Source organism: Talpa europaea (genome assembly GCF_964194135.1).
Source record: "Talpa europaea genome assembly, chromosome: 14".
In the NCBI taxonomy this organism is placed as follows: Eukaryota; Metazoa; Chordata; class Mammalia; order Eulipotyphla; family Talpidae; genus Talpa; species Talpa europaea.
This window is the reverse complement of record NC_140082.1, coordinates 12,308,932-12,335,118: the sequence shown is the minus strand read 5'-3', so window position 1 is coordinate 12,335,118 and position 26,187 is coordinate 12,308,932. Positions and strand designations below refer to the sequence as shown.

General features: G+C 46.4%; 1 protein-coding gene across 1 annotated transcript in view; it reads left to right on the top strand.

Moving 5' to 3' along the window:
• Positions 1 to 25,840, top strand: part of OASL (2'-5'-oligoadenylate synthetase like) — a gene marked incomplete at its 5' end in the record, with an annotated part of 31,921 nt that extends 6,081 nt beyond the window's left edge. Inside the window, 9 exons of the mRNA XM_084253203.1 lie at positions 201 to 442; positions 934 to 1,075; positions 3,058 to 3,536; positions 10,299 to 10,512; positions 14,947 to 15,220; positions 16,254 to 16,429; positions 21,185 to 21,432; positions 23,736 to 23,880; positions 25,326 to 25,840. Coding sequence (XP_084109329.1) covers positions 201 to 442; positions 934 to 1,075; positions 3,058 to 3,536; positions 10,299 to 10,512; positions 14,947 to 15,220; positions 16,254 to 16,429; positions 21,185 to 21,432; positions 23,736 to 23,880; positions 25,326 to 25,826 — 2,421 coding nt within the window. The 3' untranslated portion in view covers positions 25,827 to 25,840. The remainder of the gene's footprint in view (positions 1 to 200; positions 443 to 933; positions 1,076 to 3,057; positions 3,537 to 10,298; positions 10,513 to 14,946; positions 15,221 to 16,253; positions 16,430 to 21,184; positions 21,433 to 23,735; positions 23,881 to 25,325) is intronic.
• Between the last annotated feature and the right edge of the window lie 347 nt (positions 25,841 to 26,187).

The window sequence follows — 26,187 nt, the reverse complement described above, 5'->3', positions numbered from 1 at the left end:
CCCAAGACATAATTTCATCTGGACCCCAGGCTGCTGGGTCTACATGTAATGTTATGGATGTGCCCCATAATCCAGATATAAAATGAAGTTGATGAAATAGTACCTGAAAACAGAGTGGCCAGAAAACATTTCAGTTCCCAGAGCAATGATCTCATATTCTTTCTCCCCCCAAATGCCTCATCTATCTATCTTCTCTCCAGTGTTTGAAACCTAAATATCAAAAAGTAGCATTGCCCTCAAAATATGCGATGGAGCTACTGACTATCTACTCCTGGGAACTGGGTACAAGTGAAAGTGAGAACTTCAACCTGGATGAAGGATTTATAGCTGTGATGAAACTCCTCCGAGAATATGAAGCTATCTGCATATATTGGACCAAGTACTATGATTTCAAAAATAAGGTTATCAGAACCTTTATCAAACGACAGTTGAAAGAAAGCAGGTGGGTATGTTGGTTGCACTACTTTCAGCTGCAAGGACTGGAAAATCCAACTCAAACAAGTTTAAAAGCAAAGGAAATATATTGGCTTTTGTAGCTGAAAAGGCTGAAAATAAGTGAAGTTTCAGGTATAGCATGATCCAGGTGTTTGTTATGTCATCAGGTTACTATTCTGTGAGTGACTCAGCTCTGCCCTTCCCAGTTTTACTATTGAATTCAGGCTAATTCCTTCATGGCTGCACCAGTTCCAGGATTCTCAACTGAACTCATACCTTCTAGTGCAAGAGGGAGGGCATGTCTGCCCTAGCATTCCAACAAAATCTCTGAGATTCACTCTGACTGAGCTGACATCTACTTTGTCTTCAATCTTGAACCCAGAGATTCAGTTTTTGGGGAGACCTCCCTACAGAGAGGCTTGTACAATCCCACAGACTTGAGTGACAGAGGCCAGAGTCTTGAGCGCAATGGAAATTCACTCTCCTTCTCGCTCCCAGGCCCGTTATACTGGACCCAGCTGATCCCACCAACAACCTGGGCAAAACAAGAGGATGGGACCTGGTGGCCAAGGAGGCTGCTCACTGCCTGAAGCAGGCCTGTTGCAGAACTGAAGACCCCACCGAAGGCTGGCACGTACAGGTACAACCCACCCGCACCAACGACTTGGTGATCTCCTCACTTCAGCCCCACATGAATCTCCCCAACTTCTGTCACATCACTTGTCAGTCCCCAGAACAGGCAACACCTCCATGGAGACGTTCCAGCCAACCAGTTGTGTGGTTTAAGTGTCTGAGCCTCAGTTATTTCATCTGTAAAATGGGCAGACCATGTCTGCCCTGCTCAGTAGCTATTTGAAGGATATAGTCGAAGAATTTACTAACCTACATACATCCTGGAGAGGTAAGATTTTATGGGTTGTTGAAAGCTCAACTTCTTGTTGTTCAAGCAAGAAGAGACTGACTACATTCACACGTTGCTTAATGATGTTGTGGTCAAGGACAGACAGTAGACAGTGGTCCCCCACCTAGGTGTGTAGTCAGCTACACCACCTTGGGTCCTGTAATGACACTCGATGATGCTTACTCAATGATGACATCACCCAACAATGTATTTCTCAAAATACGTCCCCTTCGGTACTTCATTACAACACATGACTAAATACATTCCCAAAATCCACAAATGAGGAACATAGGAAAGATGCTACTGTAGGCAGCAACATTGGCTTCCCAGGCCCCCTCCCTCCACATGGTGCGTCCAGCACAATCTCAGCATTCCTGGGTCTCAATGCAGGGTTCGAAGATCAGGACTCTGCTTGATCTTCTCTAATTTCCCCAACCTGCTACTCCCAGAGAAATCTTGTAGCCCGTCCCACATTTCATATCCTGTAGGAAAAACTCTGAGTTTCGTCTCATAGGCAAACCAGCCACCACTGGACCAAATACGTAACACATCCAAGGGGCCTGTCACCCAGCCATCCCATTCTGTGGAATGTCCAGTGGGTCGACCGGGGTCTCCCAGGAGACAAGATCCAGGGAACAGTCCTCCAACTCTTGCCAAGAACCGTCCCCCTGTCATCGTCCTCATCAGCAGCAGCGTTGTTGTTAGTATTTCATGTCTTGTAAAAAGACAACACACATTCAAAACCAAACTATTGGAAAGGGTTCATAAGTAACTGTCTTCCTCTCATCCTGACCCCCATTCTCCCAGTACTGTTCCCTGCCCGACCCCCGCTTATCACTTTATCACACCTTCTTCCATGGGTGTTCCCCTTGCACAAAAGTGCATGCCTGGGTCTGTACATCCTTTGTTTTGAGCTTTTACTTTTATTTGCTTAAATGATCAGGTTATTCGATGACTCAATCAAATGATCTGAAAGACAATTCCATATCCACAGACATAGACCTAAAAGGCATAGCATGGAACATTAGGTCTGAACCAGGGATACTTTGGAGCATGAAATGGGGTGTTATTAATTATGCCAGGACAAGGGGCATGTACCAGGGCTGCCCTAGATAAGGGACATAGAGTCATCCTGGATCTAATCAATCTTTTCAGTGACTATATCACTGAAAGATCACCGAAAAGATCACCATTGTACCACTGAAAATATCACCCAGTGAATGAAAGTCCCTTAACTTACTTAAGTACCCCTCTGATATGTTTTTAGGATGTTTCAGATTTTACTATAACAGTAAATATCCTTGACTATATATTCCAGTGCCTGACATACATTAAATCACCTAACCTCACAACAGCCCCATGATGTACCTATGGAATACAGGCTAATGTTATCTCCATCTGAGGAATGGAAACTCAGTCCAGATAGGAGGTGTGTTATTTGGAAAACTATTCCTAGTGATTCCTCTGGTTGAGGTGAGTCAGAGGACAAGATGACTTAAGGCCCCGGAAAGTCTAGGATCATCGAACATTCTACTTTGCCTGGGACAGTCCTGGTTTATGCCTATTGGCTGAGAACATTATTCCTAACAGCTCCTTCCACTTCTAAAAGTGTCTTAGTAGGCAATAAATTATATTGTCAGTAGCCAGAAGGGGAAGGAGACAGAAACCACAGACTGCCATGGCCACCAGCTACCCTTGTATTATCTATTCCTGCCTTGCAGCCAGCCAGGGATGTGCTGGTGACAGTGAGACAGAGAGGGGAGAAAGCCCACACCCTCTCGGTGAACCCTTACCAGCCCATCTGGAAGATGAAAGCGGAGCTCAAGAAGAAATATTATTGCAGTGGGAGGCAGCGTCTCTCCTTCCAGGAGCCTGGGGAGGAGCGGCAGCTGCTGAGCAGCCGGAAGACCCTGGCAGATTACGGGATCTTCTCCAAGGTGCGCGTCTGGTTGCTAGAGACCTTCCCTCCGGAGATCCAGGTCTTTGTGAAGGAGGCCAGTGGCCTCAGCAAATCTTACGCCGTCGAGCCTGATGACACCATCCGTGACTTGAAATATAAGATTGAGGAGGCGGGAGGGCCTCTCGCCAACAGCCAGACCCTGAAGCTCCCAGATCGGAAGGTGTGGAATAACAGCACCCTTTCCGACCTGCAGATCAAGGACTGTGACACCATCATGATGTTCATTAAGGGAGACCACTAGTCCCCACGAATGCCCATGGAGGCAGGAGAGGTTCAATGTGAACGGCTACACCCCACATCCCACTCCTTTCTCCCCACACCACTCCACTTTTTCTGAAGCATAAATAAGAACACACATTTTAACCTTGAATCATCAAGGGCCTTTTCATCTCAAGTGATGGAGACCCAATTCAAATTAAGTTGAAGCGGGCCTCCCTGGTGGCGCAAGGGGTTAAGCACAGCACTGTGAAGCAATCCACAGCCTCTGCAGCACGAGTTCGATCACTGGCAAGGGAGCTGACCTACATGGTGCAGCAGACCTCTCCTGTCTTGCCCGCTGCTCCCCTCAGCAGTGTATTTCAGTAGATCTGCCCGTTCTGCTCCCCACTCTGTCTCTAGTGAATCCTCTCACCCCCCCACACACCTCTGGCCTGTACCCCAATTCCTTGTATGCATAAATAAATAAATCTTTTAAAAAATGAAGTAAAAATAAGTAGACCACAACAACCCCTAAGAGTCTAGGGATAACTAACATCTGGCACAGCTGGATCCTGGAATTCAAGTGACTCTACAAGGCACATCAGTTAGTTCACACCACATAACAAACCATCCCAAAGCACACCTTTATTTGTGCTTGGTTCTCTGAATTGGTTGAGCAGTTTTTCTGGTTTGTTCTGGCCTCCCTGAAGCTGGAAGTCCACAACGCCCTCACGTGGATGGAAGTTCGAAAATTAGAAATGCCTTTACCATGTGGTTTTCATTATCCAACAGGCTGGTCTGAGCCCATTCACACAGTCACTGGGCACTGCAAGTAGCAAGAAATAAGACAAGTCCCAACAGACAAGTACTTTTGAAGGCTTTACATGCATTATGCTTATTAATGTCACATTAGCCACGTGCCCAAGCCCTGCTTCAAAGAGTGGAGAAATAGGCTGTGCCTCTTGATGGAGGGTACTGCAAATTCAGCATCACAGAGGGATGTGCACACAAGAGATGGGCACACATGGATGCCTTGGGCATCCATGCAGCCATTATGATGCATGAGCAAGCCTGGAAATTCAAGGGCATTAACATCCCACAGGGAAACCCTTGACTGATGGGGTGTCACTGGGGGGACAGGCACCAGTGAATGTAAGCACCCCTCCTCCACCTCTCAGGTGGGTACTTCTAAGGCATATTCTACGCTACATCTCAGGGGGTCCCAAGTGAGATCGAACCCCAGTTTCCCACAGTAATCAATTTAAGAATAGTTCTTAGATTGGTTTTCCCTCTTTCTCAGGGGGGATACCCCCACACCTATCCCGTGGGATCATTTCCCAAACAAACCACCCTCGTGGAAACCCTAGTCTCAGGCTCTGCTCTTGGAGGAACCCAAGCTAAGACAACACCCAACTTCACATCTCTTCCTCCTGCCCCAAGCCTGGCACACTCCCTTCCTACGCGCTGGCTCTTGCCTGGCCCATAGAAACAAACCCAACTGGGTGGCATTTTGACAAACCATAAAGACAGCCCATTACTCACTCCAAGTTCCCTTGTAAAATCCTCAAATGCCATCCACAGTCTTACCAATCAAGTAATTGAAAGCTGTTCAACTCTTGAGATATTTCATGAAGGTGAATAAAGACAAATATATAAGGTCTGAATGTTTGTTGTTTGAATAACTTCTACATGCCCCGGGAGTTAATTACCTACCGTCATAAACCTCTGGCAAATGTTTGGCAAGTTGCCGGGGACCAGCCTCCAGCAAAATGTCGTGTCAGGGGTTCCTGAAAGGATGAGACTGCGTCGGCGGGCGAAAACGAAAGGACTGAGGGGAAGGGGATGAGGTAGAATGAGGAGACACTGACACTTGGTGAGGTGCTAGTATCTTCTGCTGAGAGACTCAGCAGGTCTTTATTTATTCATTTTTAGTAAGCAGAAAAAAAAATACATTGTCATGTGTAAAGCAGAAACAATTAGTGTATTTTATTCCCATGGACTACTGGCTCCTACGGGTCCCAGCTAGATGGTAGCCTTCAAGGTTAATAGATTAAAAACCAGACCTAACACTAAAACTTATTTTTTCAGCTAGACAATTATCTAAGACAGTGGATAGCCACCTATCAGCTAAAGCCTCAGCATCAAAAGACTATTTTATTCACATGGCCTTCAGAGACCAGCTGCTACTCAGCTATCAGAATTTTTTCTACCTGCAAACTTCTTAACACAGTTAACTTCATTTAAAAACTTTCCTAAGAAACTTCTAAATAAAAAGGAAACTTCTGAAAAAACAAAAGAAGGATTTACTATAATTGTTATGCTGGATTGCTTGTCAGATATATACAATAAATTGTCTCCCATTGTTAATTGGGCCGAATTGTGTAGTAACTAATTTCTAAACAGGTAATTTTCTGTGCCAATTGCTTGCAGTCTGCTGATACATATAATTTATAGCCTAATGTACTTTTTGGGAAATTTTGTCTCTCTTTACGACCAAGAACAAAAAATGAAGGAATGTTAGATCTTCAGCCCCACGGTGTGAGGCACAAGGATTCTTCAGCCCCACGGTGTGAGGCCCTTTACCTTCGCTGCTTGCCAGTGTCTTATCTGGCTGGGGCATCAAGGCCTCCTGCAGCAGCAAGTCTTACTTTCTTGTTGACTTAGGTATGAAATGGCCTCTGCTCTTTAAACTACTACAATATTTAAGGACTAGTCACTACCAAGCATTGGAAATACATAAGTTTAGGTAATAAAAGATGTCATGCTTTCCATTTAGAGTGAGCCAGTTTGGAGGTTTAAATTGAAATGTGTAGTGATTGAGGGGGCTTTTCGGAATGATATTTAAGACAAGCAGCACTCTGCACCCTACTATCTATCTGCTCTAGCTCATAACCTGTCTTCTCCCCCTTCGCCTGTCATGATAAACTTCCTCAAAGGGTTATCCACACTCTTGGTGTTTGTTCCTCTGACCCCTCCGACTCTCCTTAATCTGCCTTCAACTCTCAGTTCTACCCTGAAACTGCCCCCTCCAGTCACCAGGGACTTCCTGAGTACTTCTCAGAACTATATTTCATAACTTATGAGAAGCACTAACTTCTGGACCACATGTTTAAGTTCTCTGGCTTTGTCCCCTCCGATTTGGCCATTCCATCCAATATTCCAAATTTCCCTTTTCTGCCCATCATTTAAATGTTGGCATTAGTCATCCTTCCCCATGGTATCAGTGACCACTTGTTGGAGGAAGTGGTTGGGAGGGCATCACGCTGGATGATCAGTGAGCTGGAGCTTGGCGATTGAAGGCGCCTCGTCTCCTTCCTGTCCTCACAATAATACAGGAGGGAAGCGATGTGAGAGGGTATAACTGAAACAAGATTGCCTACAGGCTGATAGTTATTGAAGCTGGAAGATGGTGTGTGGAAGTTCATTATATTATTCTACTTTTGTTATGATTGAAATTTCCCATAATAAAAGAAATAAATCAGACTACTCCTTACCTTCTCTGCGCCATGTGATCCAAGCTGCCACCTCTCTCCCTCCACTATTGCAGGAGCTTCTTAACTGAACTCCTGCTTCCCCTCTCACCTCCATCCTCACCCTCTGCTTTAATCTAATCTTCCCACCCCAGCCCTGCAACCATGTGATCCTGTTCAGGAAATAAGTCAGAAGAAAAAAGGAAAATATCAGATGGTTTCACTTATAGGAGAATTATAGAGAAACTGAACAAAGAGTTGAAAAAGAAAGATAAAACTTGCAAACTACAAATCTGAGTTATTCGGAGGGGAGGGAGAGGGAGAAGGGTCAAAATAGAGGAGGGAAGAGCACAAGGTTGGTTCATTGGGTGAGGTGGTGGTGGGAGATTTGTGGGAAATACACCTGGGGGAGAAATCAAATATTATACAAAAATGAACAACAATGTAAGATAATTTAAAAGTTTAATAAAAAAAGTGTTTTGAATATTAAAGTAAATGACTAAGTCAAAAAAGATAAAAAGAAAATCAAACCATATCCCTCCCCTGCTTGAAAGTCACCAAGGTCCCCTCATTTCAATCGCGTTAAGGCAAAGTCTCAGTAATCTTCAAGCACCAACACCACCCTCAAACCCCTTTCACCGCTCAAGCCTCATCCCCTTTCTTGCCCACCTTGATCATTCCATCCAGTCACCACTCTTCCTCATACATACCAGGCTTTGCTGCCACAGGACCTTTGGACTTCCTGTTCCTTCTGTCATGAATGATCCTTTTCCCTTTGACACATTCTTTTTTTTTTAAGATTTATTTATTTATTTATTTATTTATACATGCACTGGGTACAGTCAGAAGCGCGAGAAGGTGAGAGAATTCACCAGAGCCAGAGCTGGGAGCAGAGCAGGCAGAAGGACCGAAGTACACTACTGAGGGGAGCAGCGGGCGGCAGGAGAGGTCTGCGCGCCATGCGGGACCCTCCTCTGGTGGCCGGGGAGCAGCCGGGGATTGAACCGGCGCTGCAGAGGCTGCGGGCAGCCTCGCAACCCAGCGCTCAACCACTGCGCCACCAGGGAGGCCCATTTGACACCTTCTTGATTCAGTCTTTCCCTGCTTCACCTCTTTGCTCAAATGCCTTTTCAGACCTTCCCTAACCACAGTATTTAAAATGGAACACCTAAACACAACGCGCACCTCCCCCAGTACCTCCTAATCTCTTTCCTGCTTTCTTTCTCTCTTTTTTTTTTTTTTTAAGATTTACTTATTTCTGCATACGAGAACTGAGTTACGGGCTGCAGGTGTGGATTCATGGGGCAGGGGGAGAGGATTCATGAGAGACAGAGTGGGGAGCAGAACAGGCAGATCTACTGAAATACACTGCTGAGGGGAGCACTGGGCAAGACAGGAGAGGTCTGCTGCGCCATGTGGTCATTTCCCTGGCCAGAGAGCAAACTCATGCTGGGGAATCAAACTCATGCTGCAGTAGCTGCGGATTGCTTCATAGTGCTGACACTTAACCCCTTGCACCACCAGGGAGGCCCCCTCCTGCTTTATTTTTCTGCTTAGTATTATCACTATATTGTTCATTATGACTGATAGAAGCCCTCTGCAAGCAGATATCCTTGCCTAGTGACAGCTGTATTCCAAGCATCTGCATGACACATAGTAGCTGCTCAATAAATATTTGCTGTGTCAACAGCATTCCAAGATTCAGCCCCTACCCATGCAGGCCTATGGCTTACCTCTCTTATCCTTACCCTCCATTCCAAGGCATTTTTGACAACTGAATCAAAACTGGGATACACAAGGGTTATCCGGACTGTCAGCCCCAGTCTTTTAAGATTCATTTCAAGCAGGTGTCCACTCACACCACAGGTGACCCAAAAGAAACTCTTCTTCATAAATTTCCACCAGGTTTCTGTGCCCTTTTTTTTTTTTTTTTTTTTTAACCTAGCATGCATCACACTGCACTCAGAGTTTCTTGTCCATCTCCCCCACTGCTCTGGGGACCCCTGGGTGCAGGAACTTATTTTGTTTTCTTACCACAATATGTGGCACCTCACAGGCACTCAACAGCTGTTTAATGAGGGACTAAGAACACAAACTTGGACAAAGATGTCATGCATTGGCAGGGTCCAGGCCATTCCGGCTCCCGACAGAATGTTGGGGGTCTGAAATGATGGTATGGAAAGAAGGTCCGTGTTAAGTGCAATACACGTGACACCATCGGGGCCCTTAAGAAGCTGACTGTAGCCCAAACCGATGCACATTGGAACAGATTGTCTCAAAGAAGTGGCACATAGTTTTGAAGGACCATGAGTCTTGTGACGGGATGAAGCTGGAACTTCATTATCAATACAGCAGAATTTCTTCCCCCGTCCATTCTCCCACCTTCACTGATAAAGATGCTTATCAGCATGTTACTGAAAACTCATGTTAATAAAAACTCAGAAGTTGAAAATAACAATAATACCACTTTTGCTGTTTTCTCTGCTCATCATTCTCAAGTTTACACACAACCATCTATGGAGTGGGTATTATTATTAAACCCACTTTCTGCATAAATTTGTGAGGGTTAGAGAGGTTGACAGCTGGTAAAGGACTGTCTGGCATTCAAAGACTGTTCTGTTGGACTCCAGAGTTCCCACAGCTCACCCCAAATCATAAGCCCACTCTCTCTTTTTTTTTTTTTTTTTTTTGAAGATTTATTTATTTATTTATTTATACAAGCACTGGGCACAGTCAGAAGTGCGGGAGGGTGAGAGAATTCACCAGAGTCAGAGCGGGGAGCAGAGCAGGCAAAAGGACCGAAGCAGCCGGGGAGCAGCCGGGGATCGAACCTGCGCTAAAGAGGCCGCGGGCAGCTTCGCAACCCAGCGCTCAACCGCTGCACCACCGGGGAGGGAGGCACAAGCCCACTCTCTTTATGAGCCTCATATTCCAGGAGGGGGTGATTAGATCAACACACCATCCAACTCTGACCTATAAGGAGAGTTGCCTCATCCAGAGCCGAAGTCAAGCCAATTTCAGTTTCCAAACGTCATAAAAGGGAAATTCTACCAGCTGAGAATCGAAACCGACAGCAGAGAGTTTGGCTAGAAGCCAAGTCTGTTAAGGTGGCCCGAAGTTTTCCAGCCCCAGTGCAGTGTCCCCCAGTACCCCTGCTGTGACATGGGATCTGCAAGAAAGGGAGCCCCCAGTCAGCCAGTCACTCCTGGTTTCCCCTTGGTTCTGGTCCTTTATCCCATAAGATGCTGGAGGTCAGCTGAAGAGGAGCCCCCTTAAAAAAGGGGTGTGTGCATCAGGAGCCAGATGAGCCTGTGGCCTTATATCTGCCCTGCAGTTGTACCCTTCAGACCGAGATGGCACTGCCCCCGGAGCTATATGAGATCCCTGCCTCCCGGCTGAACTCCTTTGTGGCCCAATGGCTGCAGCCCTGCCGCGAGTGGAAAGAAGAGGTGCTGGGGGCTGTGTGGACAGTGGAGAACTTCCTGAGGGAAGGCCACTTCCAAGGGGAGCGGGGACTGGACCAGGTGCGGGTGCTGAAGGTGGTCAAGGTAAGACTGGTTCCCTCCTATCCACAGATGAGGTGGGGGGAAAACCCAGCTGAGGGTCCATGTCCCTGCAGATTCTGGGGTCCTCTTGTCTCATTATCTCCAGCCCATGCTGCTGACATCTCAGAACACCCCACCTACCAGCCTGCACCCCACCTCACTGCTGCCTTGAGCAGAATGAGTCTGGCAAGGAAGTTAATAATAGTTGACTTTTGCGGGCACACTAACCAAGCCCTCCACGTATATTAGCTTTAATTTGTGCACCCTGTGAGGGAGGTACTATTCCTTTCCCATTGTAGAGAGGAGAAAAAATGGAGGCTTGAGATTTAAAACCACCAAATGCAATGTAAGATCTCTGATTAGATCCGGGGTGGATAGCCCGTCAGTAGAATATAGTTGGGAAACAACTGGGACAACTTTAAATAGATCAAATAAGAGAACCATGGTTGGTTTTGGTGGTGAAAGAGTTTTTTAGTTATGGGGGGAAATACTGTTCACTGTTGGCCACAAATGCTAAAATATTTAGGGACAAAGTTCCTTGGCGTCTGCAGTTTCCTCTAAAATGATTTAATAAAACAAAGTTTTCTTAGTGGATGTTCAGAGAGAGGAGGTGACTTGCCCGAGATCACAGCTAATGGTGGAACTAAGATTTGAACCAGCATCTATCTGACGCCAAAGATCCAACTGTTGCCACAGTATCAAAATTCAAGAGTACCAAAGCTAGACAGGTCCTTGAGATCCAACCCTGCCTCAACCAAGCCCTCATTTAAGTATGAGGGAAATTCGGGTTCAGAGAAGGTAAGAGACGTTCCAAAGTCACAGGGCGTTCCAAAGTCACAGGGCGATGAGTAGCAAGGGCAAGAGCTACCTGCCTAGTTCCTTTGTTCCCTCTCCAGTGGCAGCCACAACAGGGAAGGATTTAGAAACCTCAGGCTCCCATTCCATCTGGACACCAGTTCTCAACATCTGGAAACTGTGGTTATATGATTTAGAAGTGAGAAACCAAAAGTTTTAACATTAGATAAGGCCTAAGTTTGACTCTTGACTTCTCCCCTGGCCAGTTGTGACCTTAGACTTCTCTCTTAAACACTCATTCTACTTATCTGTAATTGAGACACCATCCTCATCCTCAACATAGTATCCCTTTAAGCAAAGGAGGCAGTGTAGGTTAGATTAGTGCATGACACAGGTTAAATTTTTTTTTTAAATCATGAATTGTTAATGAACCTTCCTTCTGAGCTTGGGTGCCAGCCTGAGGCAAGGAGACCCTTCCAGACCCCCATAACCCTGAAAATAAAGAATGGGGAAGTCTAGGGACAGACAGGTGTTACAAACAGAATGAGTTTTGGCCACAGGATGTGGTATTTATCCAACACTCAATTTCTGCCCTTGGACCATAGCCACTTCCTCTCAAGACTACTAAATAATGGAAATACCCAAAGAGCAATGACTGATGAGAAGTAACTTTATCTGAAACCTAAACCTTACTCCCATCCCATCCCCAAAATCTAGTGAGCTGGGTTGGTCCACATTGAAAGGTTCCGCACGGTAAAGAAGAGCCAGGCCAAGTTTCCTTGGGGGGAAGGGAAAGTTTATTGCTCCCGGGCGGACCTCACAGACCCAAGGCGGGGGTCAGTGGAGTCGCACACGTTGTCAGGGGGAAGCAGGGTTTTATAGGGTGAGGAGAGGTCAGGTGGGCTCGTTCAGCGGGAAAAGTTTGTAGGGTGCGAAAAGGTTCATGGGGCAGGTAGGAGTTCTTTGTCTGAGAAGAGACTCGTGGGGGAAGGGGGGAGGCGTGGGGGAAGGGGGGAGGCGCACCGCCTGAATCCTCCAGGCAGGTATCCGCATTCCTGCCCCCCAGGTGGGCTTCCTGGTTGGCTCCTGCATTCCGGCCCCCTGCATGGACCTTTCACACATGAGTGAATGCTTGTCCTTGCAATTGAGTTGGGTTTAAAGAGGTTTGAACTGAAGCAAGTTATGAGGTTGATTCTAGAATGTTCTTTCCTCTCCGTTTGGGTCTCACCACTGGGAAAGGCAGTTAAGGCACAGCCTTCGGGGGAATGTGCCTTTCATCCACACACAGTGTCCCATTCCCTGGCCCTCTCACATAGGGAAGGATGTTGGGGAAAGAGAATGGGAAACAAAGGCAAAAGAAGATGGCAGAGTCCCCAGAAGCACGGCCTGGCTCATAGACTCGGGTCATAAGGCAGAGGAGGTGGAGGAACCCATGTCATCTGACCCTCAGTTTGACTATGACTCTTGGCTCTGAGTCCACAGCAGCCTGGTTAACCCCTGCTGCCTCAGCTTTCTTGTCCGTACATCAGGGCTAATTCTCACAGTGCCCACTTCATCAGCGGATGTGAAGATTAAAAGACACAAGAGTGTTCAACCTGAGACGACAGGATTCTATTGTGAGCAATGACCCCACTTGCCAGGAGAAGCAGCTGACCTGGGCGCTGACTCCCTGCAGGAGTTGCAACAGGGTGGTCCCCAGGAAAGGGGGAGGTTCCCTGCCCCACCCAAGGGAGGGTGGAGCTGAGCAGGAAGGAGAGAAGCTGGAGAAGAGACTAAGGAAGGAAGCAGGATGGAGCCAGGAGACCTGGAGGAGGTGCATGGAGCCTAGAGACACGTAAAGAAACTGCGCTTGTCTTTTGGTCGTGGACTGGGTGACACAGATGTGGGTGAGACCTGTGGGGAGGTGACAATGGCAGCTTTTATCTTGATGTTGATTTTGCTCTTTTCCTTCCGGGCTTGTCCGGTTGTTTGTGACCCTTTTCTGTGGGTCCCCACTGGAAGATGCTTTAGACTTGTAGCAGGCTTTGGGGCCTTGTTCTGGGCCGATCCCATATGGATGGACTTTTACCCACGAGGGGACGGGTAACTTTGGGTGCTTCATTTAGAAACTAGACTCTTTGCCTTTCCTGTATTGTTTCCTAGTTTTATTAAAGATCCTTCCCATTAGTCTCATGTGTTTTGTGTTGATGCGGCGGATGGCAGAACCCATTTAGAATAGGCAGGTTTGCGGGGTTTGGGCTGCCCCTCTCCCTGTCCTATAACAGAGTGACAAACCACCTGATGGCACAGGCGTTTGAGCTCAGTGCTGTGAACCTGTCTGCAGCCTCTGCAGCACAGGTTCGATCCCAGCTGGCCGGTGAGAAACTCAGAGAAACCCACATGGCATGGCAGACCTCTCCTGTCTCACCAGCTGCTGCCCTCAGCAGTGTATTTCAGTCAGTCTGCCTGTTCTGTTCCCCACTCTGTCTCTGGTGAATCCTCTCACCCTCCTGTATCCTGGTTCTTGTATGTATGAATAAATAAATTTTAAATTAAAAAAAAAAAAAAGAGGGAGGGCAGAGTTGCCAGGCTCTGTCCACCAGAGGCAGTCAGGACTGGAGGGCAGCCAGGACATCAAAAATGCCCTTTAGAAGTTTCAGCTCAGGCTTCTTCCTTTCAGAGGAGGAAACTGAATGCCAAGCAGCGCAGAGGCGCATTTGGTCAACTAGATAAAGAGGAAGAAAATGCCAGCAACTTCCTTGTGGCAGGCGCCATGCAAACTTCACCCACACTAACTCACTGGAGCCCAGTCCGATGACTCACGCACCAACACGACTCTCATTTAATAGATAAAGAACTAAGATCCAGAATGATCATGCAGCTAAGAAACAAGGGTGGGAGGAAGATCCAAGTCAGATGCCCAGTTACAGAGCCATGGCTCTTACCCACCAGCAATCCTGCTGCCCCCCCCCTTTTTAATATTTATTTATTTATTTATTTATACAAGCACTGGGTACAGTCAGAAGCGCGGGAGGGTGAGAGAATTCACCAGAGCCAGAGCGGGGAGCAGAGCAGGCAGAAGGACCGAAGTACACTGCTGAGGGGAGCAGCGGGCGGCAGGAGAGGTCTGCGCGCCATGTGGGACCCTCGCTGTGGCCCAGGATGGAACTGGCACTGCAGAGGCTGCGGGCAGCTTCGCAGCCCAGTGCTCAACCGCTGCGCCAGGGGAGGCCCCTGCTGCCCCCTTTTTAATGTCAGAAAACTACTCAGAATACTCACACACTACACACACATACTCTCTCTCTTTCTCTCTCTCTCTCTCTCTCTCTCTCTCTCTCTCTCTCTCTCTCTCTCTCCAACCCCAGGGGTAGACATGGCCTCTTTGGGATTGGTATTACTGGGCAGAGCGCTCTCAGAAGCTGCGCTGGGTGCTGGCTAAGAAGCCTGAGCCCCAGCATCAGGCAGGCTGGGTTCCAGCCCCAGCTCTGCCACGTGCCATCCTGTGTGGCACAGATGAGTGGCTCATTCTCTTGATGTCTCAGTCTGCTCACCCGTGGAGAGGGCAGTGGGCATGAATGGGGACCTGCCGTGTGGGGAGGCTGGGGACTCAGGAGCGCCTGGCCCCAGCAGCGGCCTGTGGGTGACCGCCTCTGTGTTGGGCAGGTGGGCTCCTTCGGGAACGGCACGGCGCTCAAGGACGTGGCAGAGGTGGAACTGGTGGCCTTCCTGAGCTGCTTCCGAAGTTTCCAGGATCAGGCCAATCTTAGCCAAGCCGCTCTGCACCTGCTACGGAGGGAGGCCTGGCGCTGCCAAGACCTGAAGGACCTCGGGCTCCAGAATGTGAGGGTGGACCAGGGAGCCCTCGTCTGCACCATCCAGAACTGGAGGATGGCAGAGCCCATCACAGTCACCATCATGCCTGCCTACAGGGCCCTGGGTAAGGGAGGGATGCCCACCCCACTCACTCCCGCCCTTCCCTCCTTAACTCCCCATCCACTGACCCAACTCTGTCTGTCAGCTTGGGAAACAGTTTTATCAAAGAATCTTGCAGATAGATGATTGCAAATGGTGGTAAAGGCCACAGGAAAGGAACTGGGTGACCACAGAAAGCCTGCTGGGGAAGAGCCTTCTCAGGAGGACAGTCAGGGGGAGGTGAGACACAGGGAGAGGAAGGAGTTGGGAGAACAACCAAGGGTGCCTCCCTAACACTTCCTCCAAGTGTGGGGTCCTGTCTGGGGTTTTCCCAGGCACAAACCCCGAGACAAGGGTTTAAAGACAAGTAGTCCCAGGAAACACGGGTAGGAAAGTGGAGAGAGCCGGGCAGGGAAGGAGCATTGCCAGGTGGGCACAGAGCAAGCCACCTGTGGGAGCAGTGGGGCTCAGCCATATCCCAGGGGGATGTTGGAAGTTTACCCACCAAATAAATCCCCATCAGCCACGGACCAAGAGCTGCTTCTAATTTATCCTCAGGTGAAGAGTTCTTGGCCTGTGCTGTTAACCGTATAGGCCAGAGCACCAACATTAGAGCTTTCATCTTGTGTGCCGGTCCCTATTAACCAGAAGGCAGCCAGAGTCACTCTGCAGAGGTGTCATGGGTCCCCACCTGAGTGACAGAGTGTCTGGATGCTTTCATGAGGTGCCACAGAACACACCCCTCTGTAAACGAGCTCTTTGAGCCCAGCTTTCTCTTCTGGAACTTGGTCTCCCTTATAGGTGTTGGGAGGCTCGATAAACAGCGAGAAAGAGACCCAGAAGATTAAGGGAAACCAGAGAAGACAAGAGTCCTTGGGAGGCCTGAGGAAAGGAAAGAAAAAAATTTGGGTTGTCCAGGACAAGGAGCCAGGCAAACCTCTGGCCCTTTCCACTCTGAGGTCTCAGGTTTCCCCAGAGAGACACTCCCAGGACTTAGCAGGCTCTCCCCAGGTACACCCCACCTGGCGCTTCCTCAGTGCCTCCCTCTCCCTCCCCAGGGCCTTCTGTTCCCAACTCGCAGGTGCATCCTGAGATCTACAACGATCTGATAGAGGCCGAGGGCTACCCTGGCAGCTTCTCCCCATCCTTCAGCGAGCTGCAGAGAAACTTCGTGAAACATCGGCCAACCAAGTTGAAAAGCCTCCTGAGGCTGGTGAAACACTGGTATCTGCAGGTAAGGGGGCTGCCAGGACAGCCAGCAGGGAAGGAGGGGACAGGAGGGGGCGGAGAGACAGGAGCAGATTTGCCATCTCAGGAAACTGCTTCCAGGGCAAGTGGGAGGGAAGAGAAGGGACCCGCTGCTTATTGAACTGTCAAGTGAAACAATGAAGACATGGAGACAGAGAGGGCTGGAGGAGGAGGAGAGGAAAATAAAGAACTTACAGTAGTTCAGTCAACAAGGACTTAAAATGCTCCAGTGACAGCCCAGTAATGTCAGTTACCAGGGTGCCCTGACTTAATCCCTGCTGGTTAAGAACAAACAGAAGGAGAAATTCATTAAATTCTACCCACACCAATTTCCCCTCCAAATGGCCGAGTTCCTTAGTACCATGACGCTTACCGAGTGGATACATGGATATATGTGGTAGTCACTGTTTAGATTTCACATGTGACTTTTGCAATAGTGCTGAGTGTATTTCAAAATATCCAGATGATCCAGAGTCATCTAAACTGAGGAAAGCAGGGCCTCCCCCGGTGGCGCAGCGGTTGAGCGCTGGGCTGCGAAGCTGCCCGCAGGCTCTGCAGTGCCTGGCGTTCACGATCCCCGGCTGCCGGTGAGGGTCCCACTTGGCATGCAGACCTCTCCTGCCGTGCCCGCTGCTCCCCTCAGCAATGTATTTCATCAGTCTGCCTGTTCTGCTCCCCGCTCTGGCTCTGGTGAATTCTCTCACCCTCCCGTGCTTCTGACTGTACCCAGTGCTTGTATAAATAAATAAATAAATCTTTAAAAATAAACAAATAAATAAATAAATAAATAAACTGAGGAAAGCAGACTCAGAAACAAACACAAAAATTAGCAGGGAAAAAATGTTTTCTTAGAAAATAAATAGGTCAATTTTTTTTTAACTGGCTCAGTGAGAAAAGAAAGCAGACTGTCATTTTCTGACCGAAGTTAGTAAATTTACACTCTGCTTATGGTAGGAAAGCAACAATTTCCTTACATGGCCATCACACCAGCCAGAGTTGGGACCTATCTTCATACCACAGCAACGCCAAAGCTAAAGATGACGTTGTTTTTATTGATGAGTCAGTCACAGGAAGTGTGCCCAGGTTTTGTGGATTCAGAGAACTAGAACTAAACAGAATGGTTCGTGTGCTTGCCTGCTTGGCTTGATGTCTGTCTGGTTGCTAGATGGCTTGGTTGCTAGGTTGCTAGGTTGCTGGGTTGCTTGGTTTCAGGCTACAAAGTCTTTTTTTCCTTGTACAATCGCATTTATTTGTCATTTCCACAGAACATTATATTGGCCCATTCTGCCGAGGGGAGAAGCCACAGTAGCTAGCAATGGCTTGATAGCACTGAGATTTAACCCCTGTGCCACAGAGGCCCATGTCCTGATTCTTAATCGTGGGCTAAGCATACTTATATGAGTGAAATTTCTGGCATGAATATAAATTTACTTATAAATTTATTATTGATTTATTGATAAATTAATTTATCCATCTATCTTAGAAAGACAGACAAATTTTTCATTGAGCTTATATAAATACCACAGTCATGTAAAACAGACATTTTGAATAGTCACTATCACTCTAAAAAGTTTATAAGCAAGGTCAGTTTATGTTCATTTTATTTTAAGGCCATTATTCTTACAGAATAATTATCTTTGTTATTCTGGTTATTTGTTAATTATAATGTATGGTAGGATTTTTTTTTAAGATTTTTTTTTTAAATTCATTTATTTATACAAGCACTGGGTACAGTCAGAAGCGCAGGAGGGTGAGAGAATTCACCAGAGCCAGAGCAGGGAGCAGAGCAGGCAGAAGGACCGAAGTCCACTGCTAAGGGAGCAGCGGGCAGCAGGAGAGGTCTGCGCGCCATGTGGGACCCTCCTCTGGTGGCCGGGGAGCAGCGTATGAGCCTTTCTCCGTGAATTTATTCCCAATACATTCCCCGCACTTTCTATCATGGAGTGGGGAAAAAGACATCAGTCTGCAGATAGATTGTATTGTAGCCAGACCATTCTTTTGTAAAATACTTTTTACATTTCCTTACATAAAGACAAAATGACCTAGTAGCTTTGGCTTTCCTACTTTAATTATGTGTTAAAAACAAACAGCATAAGAAAGCCCCACCAGACAATCAGCTCCTAATCTCATAAAGCTAATATCCCAAGTCTTGTGCACACTCACAGGCACACACACATTTCTGAGTGATTTAAATGCATCAGGGTGTGCATGACAATAGTAGTGAGGCTCCCAGGAGATAGAAGAATTCTTAAGACAAACAAACCAAAAGCATAAGAGAGGAAATACATTCAAATTCCTGTCGAATATCACCCAGCAGAGAATAACTTCCTATCATCTGTCTCCCAGTAGGGAGGACCAGATGGTTCAATCATAAAACCAGATTCACAGGTTGTTGTTATCCACAGGAACAAAAGTGAGCCTATGCAAATATGAACAAAAGCCAGAAGCTGACTTCACCAAGATCAGTTTTTTTTTTGAACCTGAAATCTTACTTTTATTTCTTGATGCAGAGAGTATGTCTTATGGGACTGTCCTGCTGTAATTAATATTATGGGGAAAGAAGTTAAGGGCCCAGTTTCTAATTCTAGTTTTACAAAATATATGACCTTGAAATTACAATATCCAGAAACATCAAGAAATTTGAGAAATATGTTGTGAACAAATTGATCCAACTCAATAAACTCTGCCTCATTCCAGAGCTAATAGTCCATGGCTACGCATGCATAAACATTGTTAGCTAACACATTTATCAGGAAAAGAATTTTTTCTTTTTTTAATACTATCACCATAGTCCCTTGTGCTGTTCCCCCTATGTTTTGACCCCCTCCCTCGCCCTCCCCTGCTGTTTGTCTCAGATCTATAGTTTGCCTGGTAGTTTTGTCTTTTTTTTTTTTTTTTTCTCCTCTTACTCAAGATCAGTTCTAATCCAGAATCAGAAATAGAAATAGAGCTGGAAGAGAGAGACCACATGAGCAAGAGTAAAAGCTATTGCCACTTAAGAGAGGAGAAGAATCATCCTCCAGCTTGAACACGAGGCATGTTTGAGTATAAACAGTCCCTGGGTACACTTCTCAGGTGACACAGTTTAGTCAGTTTTGGAAATAAGTTCAATCTCAGAGTAATCTTCAACTGCAGGGAAAAAAAAACACTGAGATAAAAATCATTTATTAAATAAGAACTTGCAAGGGAAGTTGCAAGGGAATCAGACTGCAGAAGAAAAGGCTTAATCCAATAATATATGTAGTAGATATTTGTATTTATATATATAATAGGATAGATAGTTAAAGAAAAAAATGATTACCAAGATTACTAGGTTTATGGTTAGTCTCTGTTGATGATGGAAAAATAATAATTTTATCACATGCTTATAACATCTAGTAAGGTCATGATATATTTTCAGACAGGAATTTGCAAGTCAGAGAAATCCAAAACATGAAGAAATCAAAGCAAATGCATTCATTTTTCCTTACATTAACATCGTATGGTTACAAGCATTCCACATTTTATTTATCATCTTAGTTTTAAGAATATAAAACCTCAGTAGTACTGGAGAAAATAAATGAGCTTTCACTCTTAAAATTATAACTTTATTAATCAAGATTTACAGTATAATTAGGTGTGAATTCACAAAATGTTATGAAAACAAATTCACAAATTTTTAAATCAATTTGAACGCCATTAAAAATTATTTTAAAGTCACAGATAAAATTGTTTTTGTTAGTGAATCAGGCAGTAACTTCTAGGAAAAGCTCAAGGTTTTATTTATTTTGGGGACTAAGCTAGAACTAGATAAGATGACCCTGTTTTTGTTTGTTTCAAGGTGAAGGTAGGGGTGGTCCCCCTTTAACTGTAAGGTGATATAGATCTTATTTATAATGACCATAGGACAAGATGTTAATTTTGCTTCCACAAACTAAATAGCTGGATGTTAAATAAAGAAAAATTTTCATTTTCTAGATGAATACTAGAGAGGTTTTTAAGACAGCAAGTGCCTGGATTGAACTAAGGTGCTTTCCTTTGCTAGTAACAGAAAAAAAAAAAATTCAAACTGGCTTAAATTATGAAGAAAATTATCAGTTCCTGTGTGAAAACCCCTAAGGTGGGAAGGGAGTTTCAGGCTCTGTTGGTGAGAGCCCTGGCTCTGTTTCTCAATAATTCTCTCACTTTCTCTCTTCTATTATGTCAACTTGGTCCTCAGACTGGTTTCCCTTATAATGACAAAATGGCCGCCGCTGTTCCTGCCCTTACACCCAACACCAGAGAGGGCTTTTTTTCAACCACTGATATCTGCTAGAGAGATAACCCCCATGTTATCTCTCTGTTCACGCAGAATCCCAGCTATTACCTAGTCCCAGAGTTCCCTCTCCCCACCCCCTCCCTTTAACGAGGTAGCTTTTCATTAGGAAGAATCCTTTCTCTGAAGCCCAGTACTTTACAACAAGCTAAAATGGAGCTGCTTGGGCTGGGATACCAAAGGCAGAGCCCAATGTGCTCATAACTTGGGACACCTCTTCAGAATTCCATTCCAGGAGTTACCTCGAACATAGGAATCAGTGGACTAAGCCAGCCCTTTAATTGGGAGATGGGCAACCCCATTAAGGAGCTGAGAGCGAGGGTGACTTGGCCAAGATAGCACAGCAGCAGGTGGCAGAGCTGAGACAAGAACATGGGTTTCCCACTTTCTGGGCCAGTGTCCTCACATGGCATCTTGGGGATTCTCTCTCTCCTTCTCTTGCAACAGTATGTGCGAGCCAAGTCTCCATGGGTGGAGCTGCCCCCTCTCTATGCCCTGGAGCTCTTGACCATCTATGCCTGGGAAATAGGTACACAGGAGAATGTGAATTTCGAGCTGGATGAGGGCTTTGCCACTGTGATGCTGCTGCTGAAGGAATACCAGTACCTATGCATCTATTGGACCAAGTTCTACACGTTCCAGCTCCAGAACGCACGCATCAGCGACTTCGTCAGAAATCAGCTCAAAAAAGAGAGGTACTGAGCCAGCTTTCCCACCAGTTCCCACAGAGAAAAAAAGTATTAAGGAAAAAGGTGGTATTACACATTATTAAGTAAAAAACTGCACCCAAGATCTTATGCTCACATAGCTGACTCCTCAAGTCAGCACCTTTAAAATTGCCAGGGGCCTTGAGCTATTAGGCGTATCTATGCTTTTTCTTTTTTTTAAATCAACCTCATTAAAGTATAATTTACATACGATGCATACACATTTAAGTGAGGGCCTGGAAAGTTCTGTGAATCATTTGATCTTTTATAGCAATTTTTTTCTTTTTATTGAGGTAAGGTTGATTTACATCACTGTATAGGCTTTAGGTGGACAGTTTCCCACCTTAGCGACCGTATATGTATATTTCACACCTCCCCACCTACCAAATGTCAGGTCATCCTTCACCACCAAATTATTGCTTCTGCACTTCTTCCCCAGTTGTAACTACCATTTCGGTGTGAGAGTCTAGGGTTTGGATTTGGATTTGTTTGTTTTGTTTTGTTTGCTTGATTGTGTTTCTTTCTATATCTCCCACAAGTAAGTGAAATCATATAATGTTGTCTTTTTCCTTCTGATTTATTTCTCCTTAGCCTAATCCCATCAAGGCCCATCCAAGTTGTTGCAACTGGCAAGGTTTCAACCTTTTTTATGGCTGGGTAGTATTCCATTGTGTATATACCCCACATCTTTATCCACGCATCCATCATCGGGCACTCGGGTTGTTTCCGTATCTTGGCTATTGGGACTAGTGCTGCAACAAACATATGAAGCATATATATCTTTTTGAATTAATGTTTTCATGTCCTTCAGATAGAGACCCAGTAGCTTATCCTTGTTTTTTAAGCTGCAACTCACCTTACCCCATTCTTTGCCCTCAGATCATTTCAGTGCTTTTGAAATGGTCTGAGCATAAGAAAGTGGAAAGGGTGGAGGGAAGTAATTATTGTTTAAAAATAAAAATAAATTTAAAAAAAAGAAAAAAAAAAAAGAAAGTGGAAAGGATCGTGGAAACCCAAGTTGTTGTCCAGCTCTGCCATTTTCCCCACTTTGTGAGCCCCCGTGCCTTGCCCATAAAATATAATATTTGGCTGCTAGGAAAGCATATATAAAGGGCCTACGGTATCTAACCTCTGGGAGATATCAGATTGATGCACAAATTATTGCGCCCTGTCCACATCCCCTGGGCCTTCACCAACTCTGTGAAGTCTGGCTCAGTCTTCAGTTGTTGGTGCCTGCAGCCCTTGGCTGAGGGTTTTCCTCCCGCTCTGAAAGCAGCTTACCCAATGGCTGGTGGCAGTTGTTGGCTAAATTCCCCAGCTCCCTCACATCTCTGATGGAAGAAGTCTCTCTGGATCACGTGGCCTCTACTGTTTCCCAGAGTCCCCCCCGTCAGAGTAATCTCCAGTTGCCCACAGTGGTAACCATAACACAGCTGCTTTATTGGCTTCTTTCCCTTCCCCATCTTACTCTCCCACTCCCTAATTGGTGCTTCCTGGCAACTCCTTCCAAATAAATTACTTGCACTCCAAGATCCTTATCTTGGGATCTGCTCCTGGGGGGGACCCAGCAGCAGAAGCCATTTTTATATTGGAAGCTCCAGGTCAGTATGATCAGTGTCACCAGAATGTCTATGGCCCCTTACGTGAGTTTTGGGTGCTATTTTACACAGAAGAAAAATCCAGTTTCCTTATGAAAAGAGGATACTAGCAAGGATGCCAAGAAACTTGAGGTTGGAAACTGCTGGGGCCTAGACAAGCCTGTAGACGCCTTCTCACGCTCTCGTGGCCCAGGTGCCCTCTCCCCTCAATGCTCTGCTTCTCTCGCCCACCTGTCCCGCAGCTCTCCTACTGCCTGTTGGTGAGGGACTTCCATCAACCCTGGTGCAAACCCCCAAAGGAGCCAGTCTGATCAGTGCACACAGGCCCTGCATGTTGGCCCCCAGCCTGGAGACAGCCTGGCACTGCTGCCAGACTCTTCCAGGCAGGAATGGTCCAGGGATGTTGGGAGGAACAAACACAGAATCCAGAGCATCCAGTTCTGGGTCCCCTGACCAGCATAGCTTTTGGGGTCCCACCCCCAAAATGTCTTGCAGACCCCTATTCTTCCCAAGAGAATTTCCTGGGAAAAGAATCATCTCCATTCCATTCTGCTATTGCTTTCCGCCCTCCAGCACTCACAACCCGGGACTCTGAATGTAGCGGATGCTCAGTGGCTTGAAATGAAGACTCTGGAGAAGGCTTCCTTCCGGCTTCCAAACAAGGAGCCTGATCACCCTCTTCCTGTGTTGCAGGCCCATCATCCTGGATCCAGCTGACCCCACCCACAACGTGGCAGAAGGATACAGATGGGACATAGTTGCCCAGCGCGCCAGCCATTGCCTGAAGCAGGACTGTTGCTACGATGGGGAGGACCCAGTCCCCACCTGGGAAGTGAGGGTAATGACACAGCTCTGGACTGCCAGGAGCGTGAGACTGAGAATGAAATAACTATGTAGTATTTATGTTTTTACTCCTGCCTCAATGCAGCAAACAGGGCTTGCAAGTTAGATAGTTTAAGGCTAGTGAGCTTAGAGAAATTGTTTAACTCTCTGAGTTTCAGATTTCTTACCTCCAAATTCTTATTCCCTCACCCTATCCCTCCGCCTTTTTTTTCTGGTTCTTCATCCCATAACCTATCTGAGAACCAGTCCTGGTTCCGATCATTCTTTGCATGAGCTGAACCCAGGCAAATCAAGTGAACGAGCTCTACTGCACCAGCCCCAAGGTGGAGGAAAGGGGGCAACCATAGGATAGAAACAAGACCTGGTTAATGGGGGCTCACACAGGAGACGAAATCTCTAACGTCTGTGCTTGTAGCCAATACTGTTAACAATCTGTTTTATTCACGTGGTGCTTTACAATTCGCAAAGTGCTTGACGGGGACATCTTTGTAAAGTAGAAAGATCAAGTACTTTATCATGATTATCATCATGATTATCATCCCCATTTTGCAGATAAGGAACCCGAGTCACAGAGAGGTTAATTAACCAAAGTCACTCAGCTGAGAGGCAACAGAGCCAGCTTTCACACCCAGGAGTTTGTGGGGCTCTGGGAATGGAAAGTAAATGTTATCTGAAGTCACTGCAGTGGACTACTTGAAGAAGTTGAGGCTTGAAGTTGGGCCCTAAAAGCTGTGGGTGGATGTAGACACTCAAACCATAGGGCACTCCCCCTGGTAAAGGGCCAGGGCAAAGGGCTGAATGGAGATGGAGGCTGGAACAAAAGACTGGCCTGCTTGAAGCAAAAGGCAGAAGCAGAACAGAGCCTCTCTAATAAGGTGCAGAGATTACAAGCTGGGAAAGCAAATGAGACTGAAATATACATGCCTTTTGTTTTTTCCTGAGTAAAGAAAGTACCGTGCAAAGATTTTTATCTGGAAAAATTAGAAGACTTGGCAATGCCAGGCATACATCTGCTAGAGGTCCAGCCCTCCCCAGGAGCCCAGATGTTCTTCAGCCCCCAGGGACTCTCAGGCCCTTGAAGGTGGGCCCGGGTGTTAAAAGGACAGAATTTTGGTGAAGGTCCAATGTATGTCTGACCTCAGTCTGAATACCTGTTCTGCTGTCACTACCTTATGACGGTTGGTAAATTACTTCGCCCTGCTCAGCTCCATTGTGCTCTTGTGTAAAACGGGATACTCGTAGAACCAGTCCTCAGACTGAGAATAAGAGGCACTAAGAATCTGAAAAGTGTGTGACATGGGAACTAGAAGGTAGGTGGCATCCCCTAAATGTTTGCTGCTTTTGCTGTTGTTGGAAAGATAAGAACAGGTGAAGGGAACTTTTGCACATCAGACAGAGGAATATGGGCTCCACTCAACCCCTCTTTCCTCTCCTTTCCAGGGAGCACGAGACATCCAAGTGACGGTGGAGCAATGGGGTTCCTCAGATTTGACCCTCTGGGTGAACCCTTATGATATCATAAAGAACATTAAAATTAAAGTTCAGCGGGCCTGGGGCTACTTCGACCAGCATCATCTGTCCTTCCAGGAACCGAGTGGCAAGAGGCAGTTCCTCAAAACCCACTGCTCCTTGGCTGATTACGGGATCTTCTATGACACTGACATCTGTCTGGAGGAGAATATCTCCCTTGAAATCCAGATCTTTGTGAAGAATCCTAATGGTGGGAGTCACGCCTATACCCTCCACCCCAACAGCTTAATCCTGAGCCTGAAGCAGCAAATTGAAAACAAGCAGGGATTGCTCAAAAATCAGCAACAGCTGGAGTTCCGAGGCCAGGTCCTGCAGGACTGGTTGGTTTTTAGGAACTATGGTATCCAAAACAATGACATCATCATGCTTTCCAGGAAAATAGCTGGAAAGGCTCTACTCCCACCCAGCTAGTTTCCTCTGGGAAACCTCTCTGTAGTTTCTACCTCTGACGGCACTCTAATCCTGGACTCATCCTATCAAGCCGTCCTTCCAGCTCTCTGTTGGGGAGGTCCCATGTCACAACCAACTTTGTAAATAGTTATCCTAGCTCTGCCAATAGAGGAAAGAGGAGAGATTTGAAAGATCAGACATACAAATGGACAATGGCCAGACCATATATGACAATAGAATCCTGACCACAATCTCTGCAGTAGTCAACCCAAAACCATCAAGACTTGGTCAACAATTGACAGATTCCCTAATCCCCAGCCCAACAGAAAAAGCCAAATAAGCTCCCTAACCAGTCACTCAGGATGCCCCGCTGCTTGTTAGC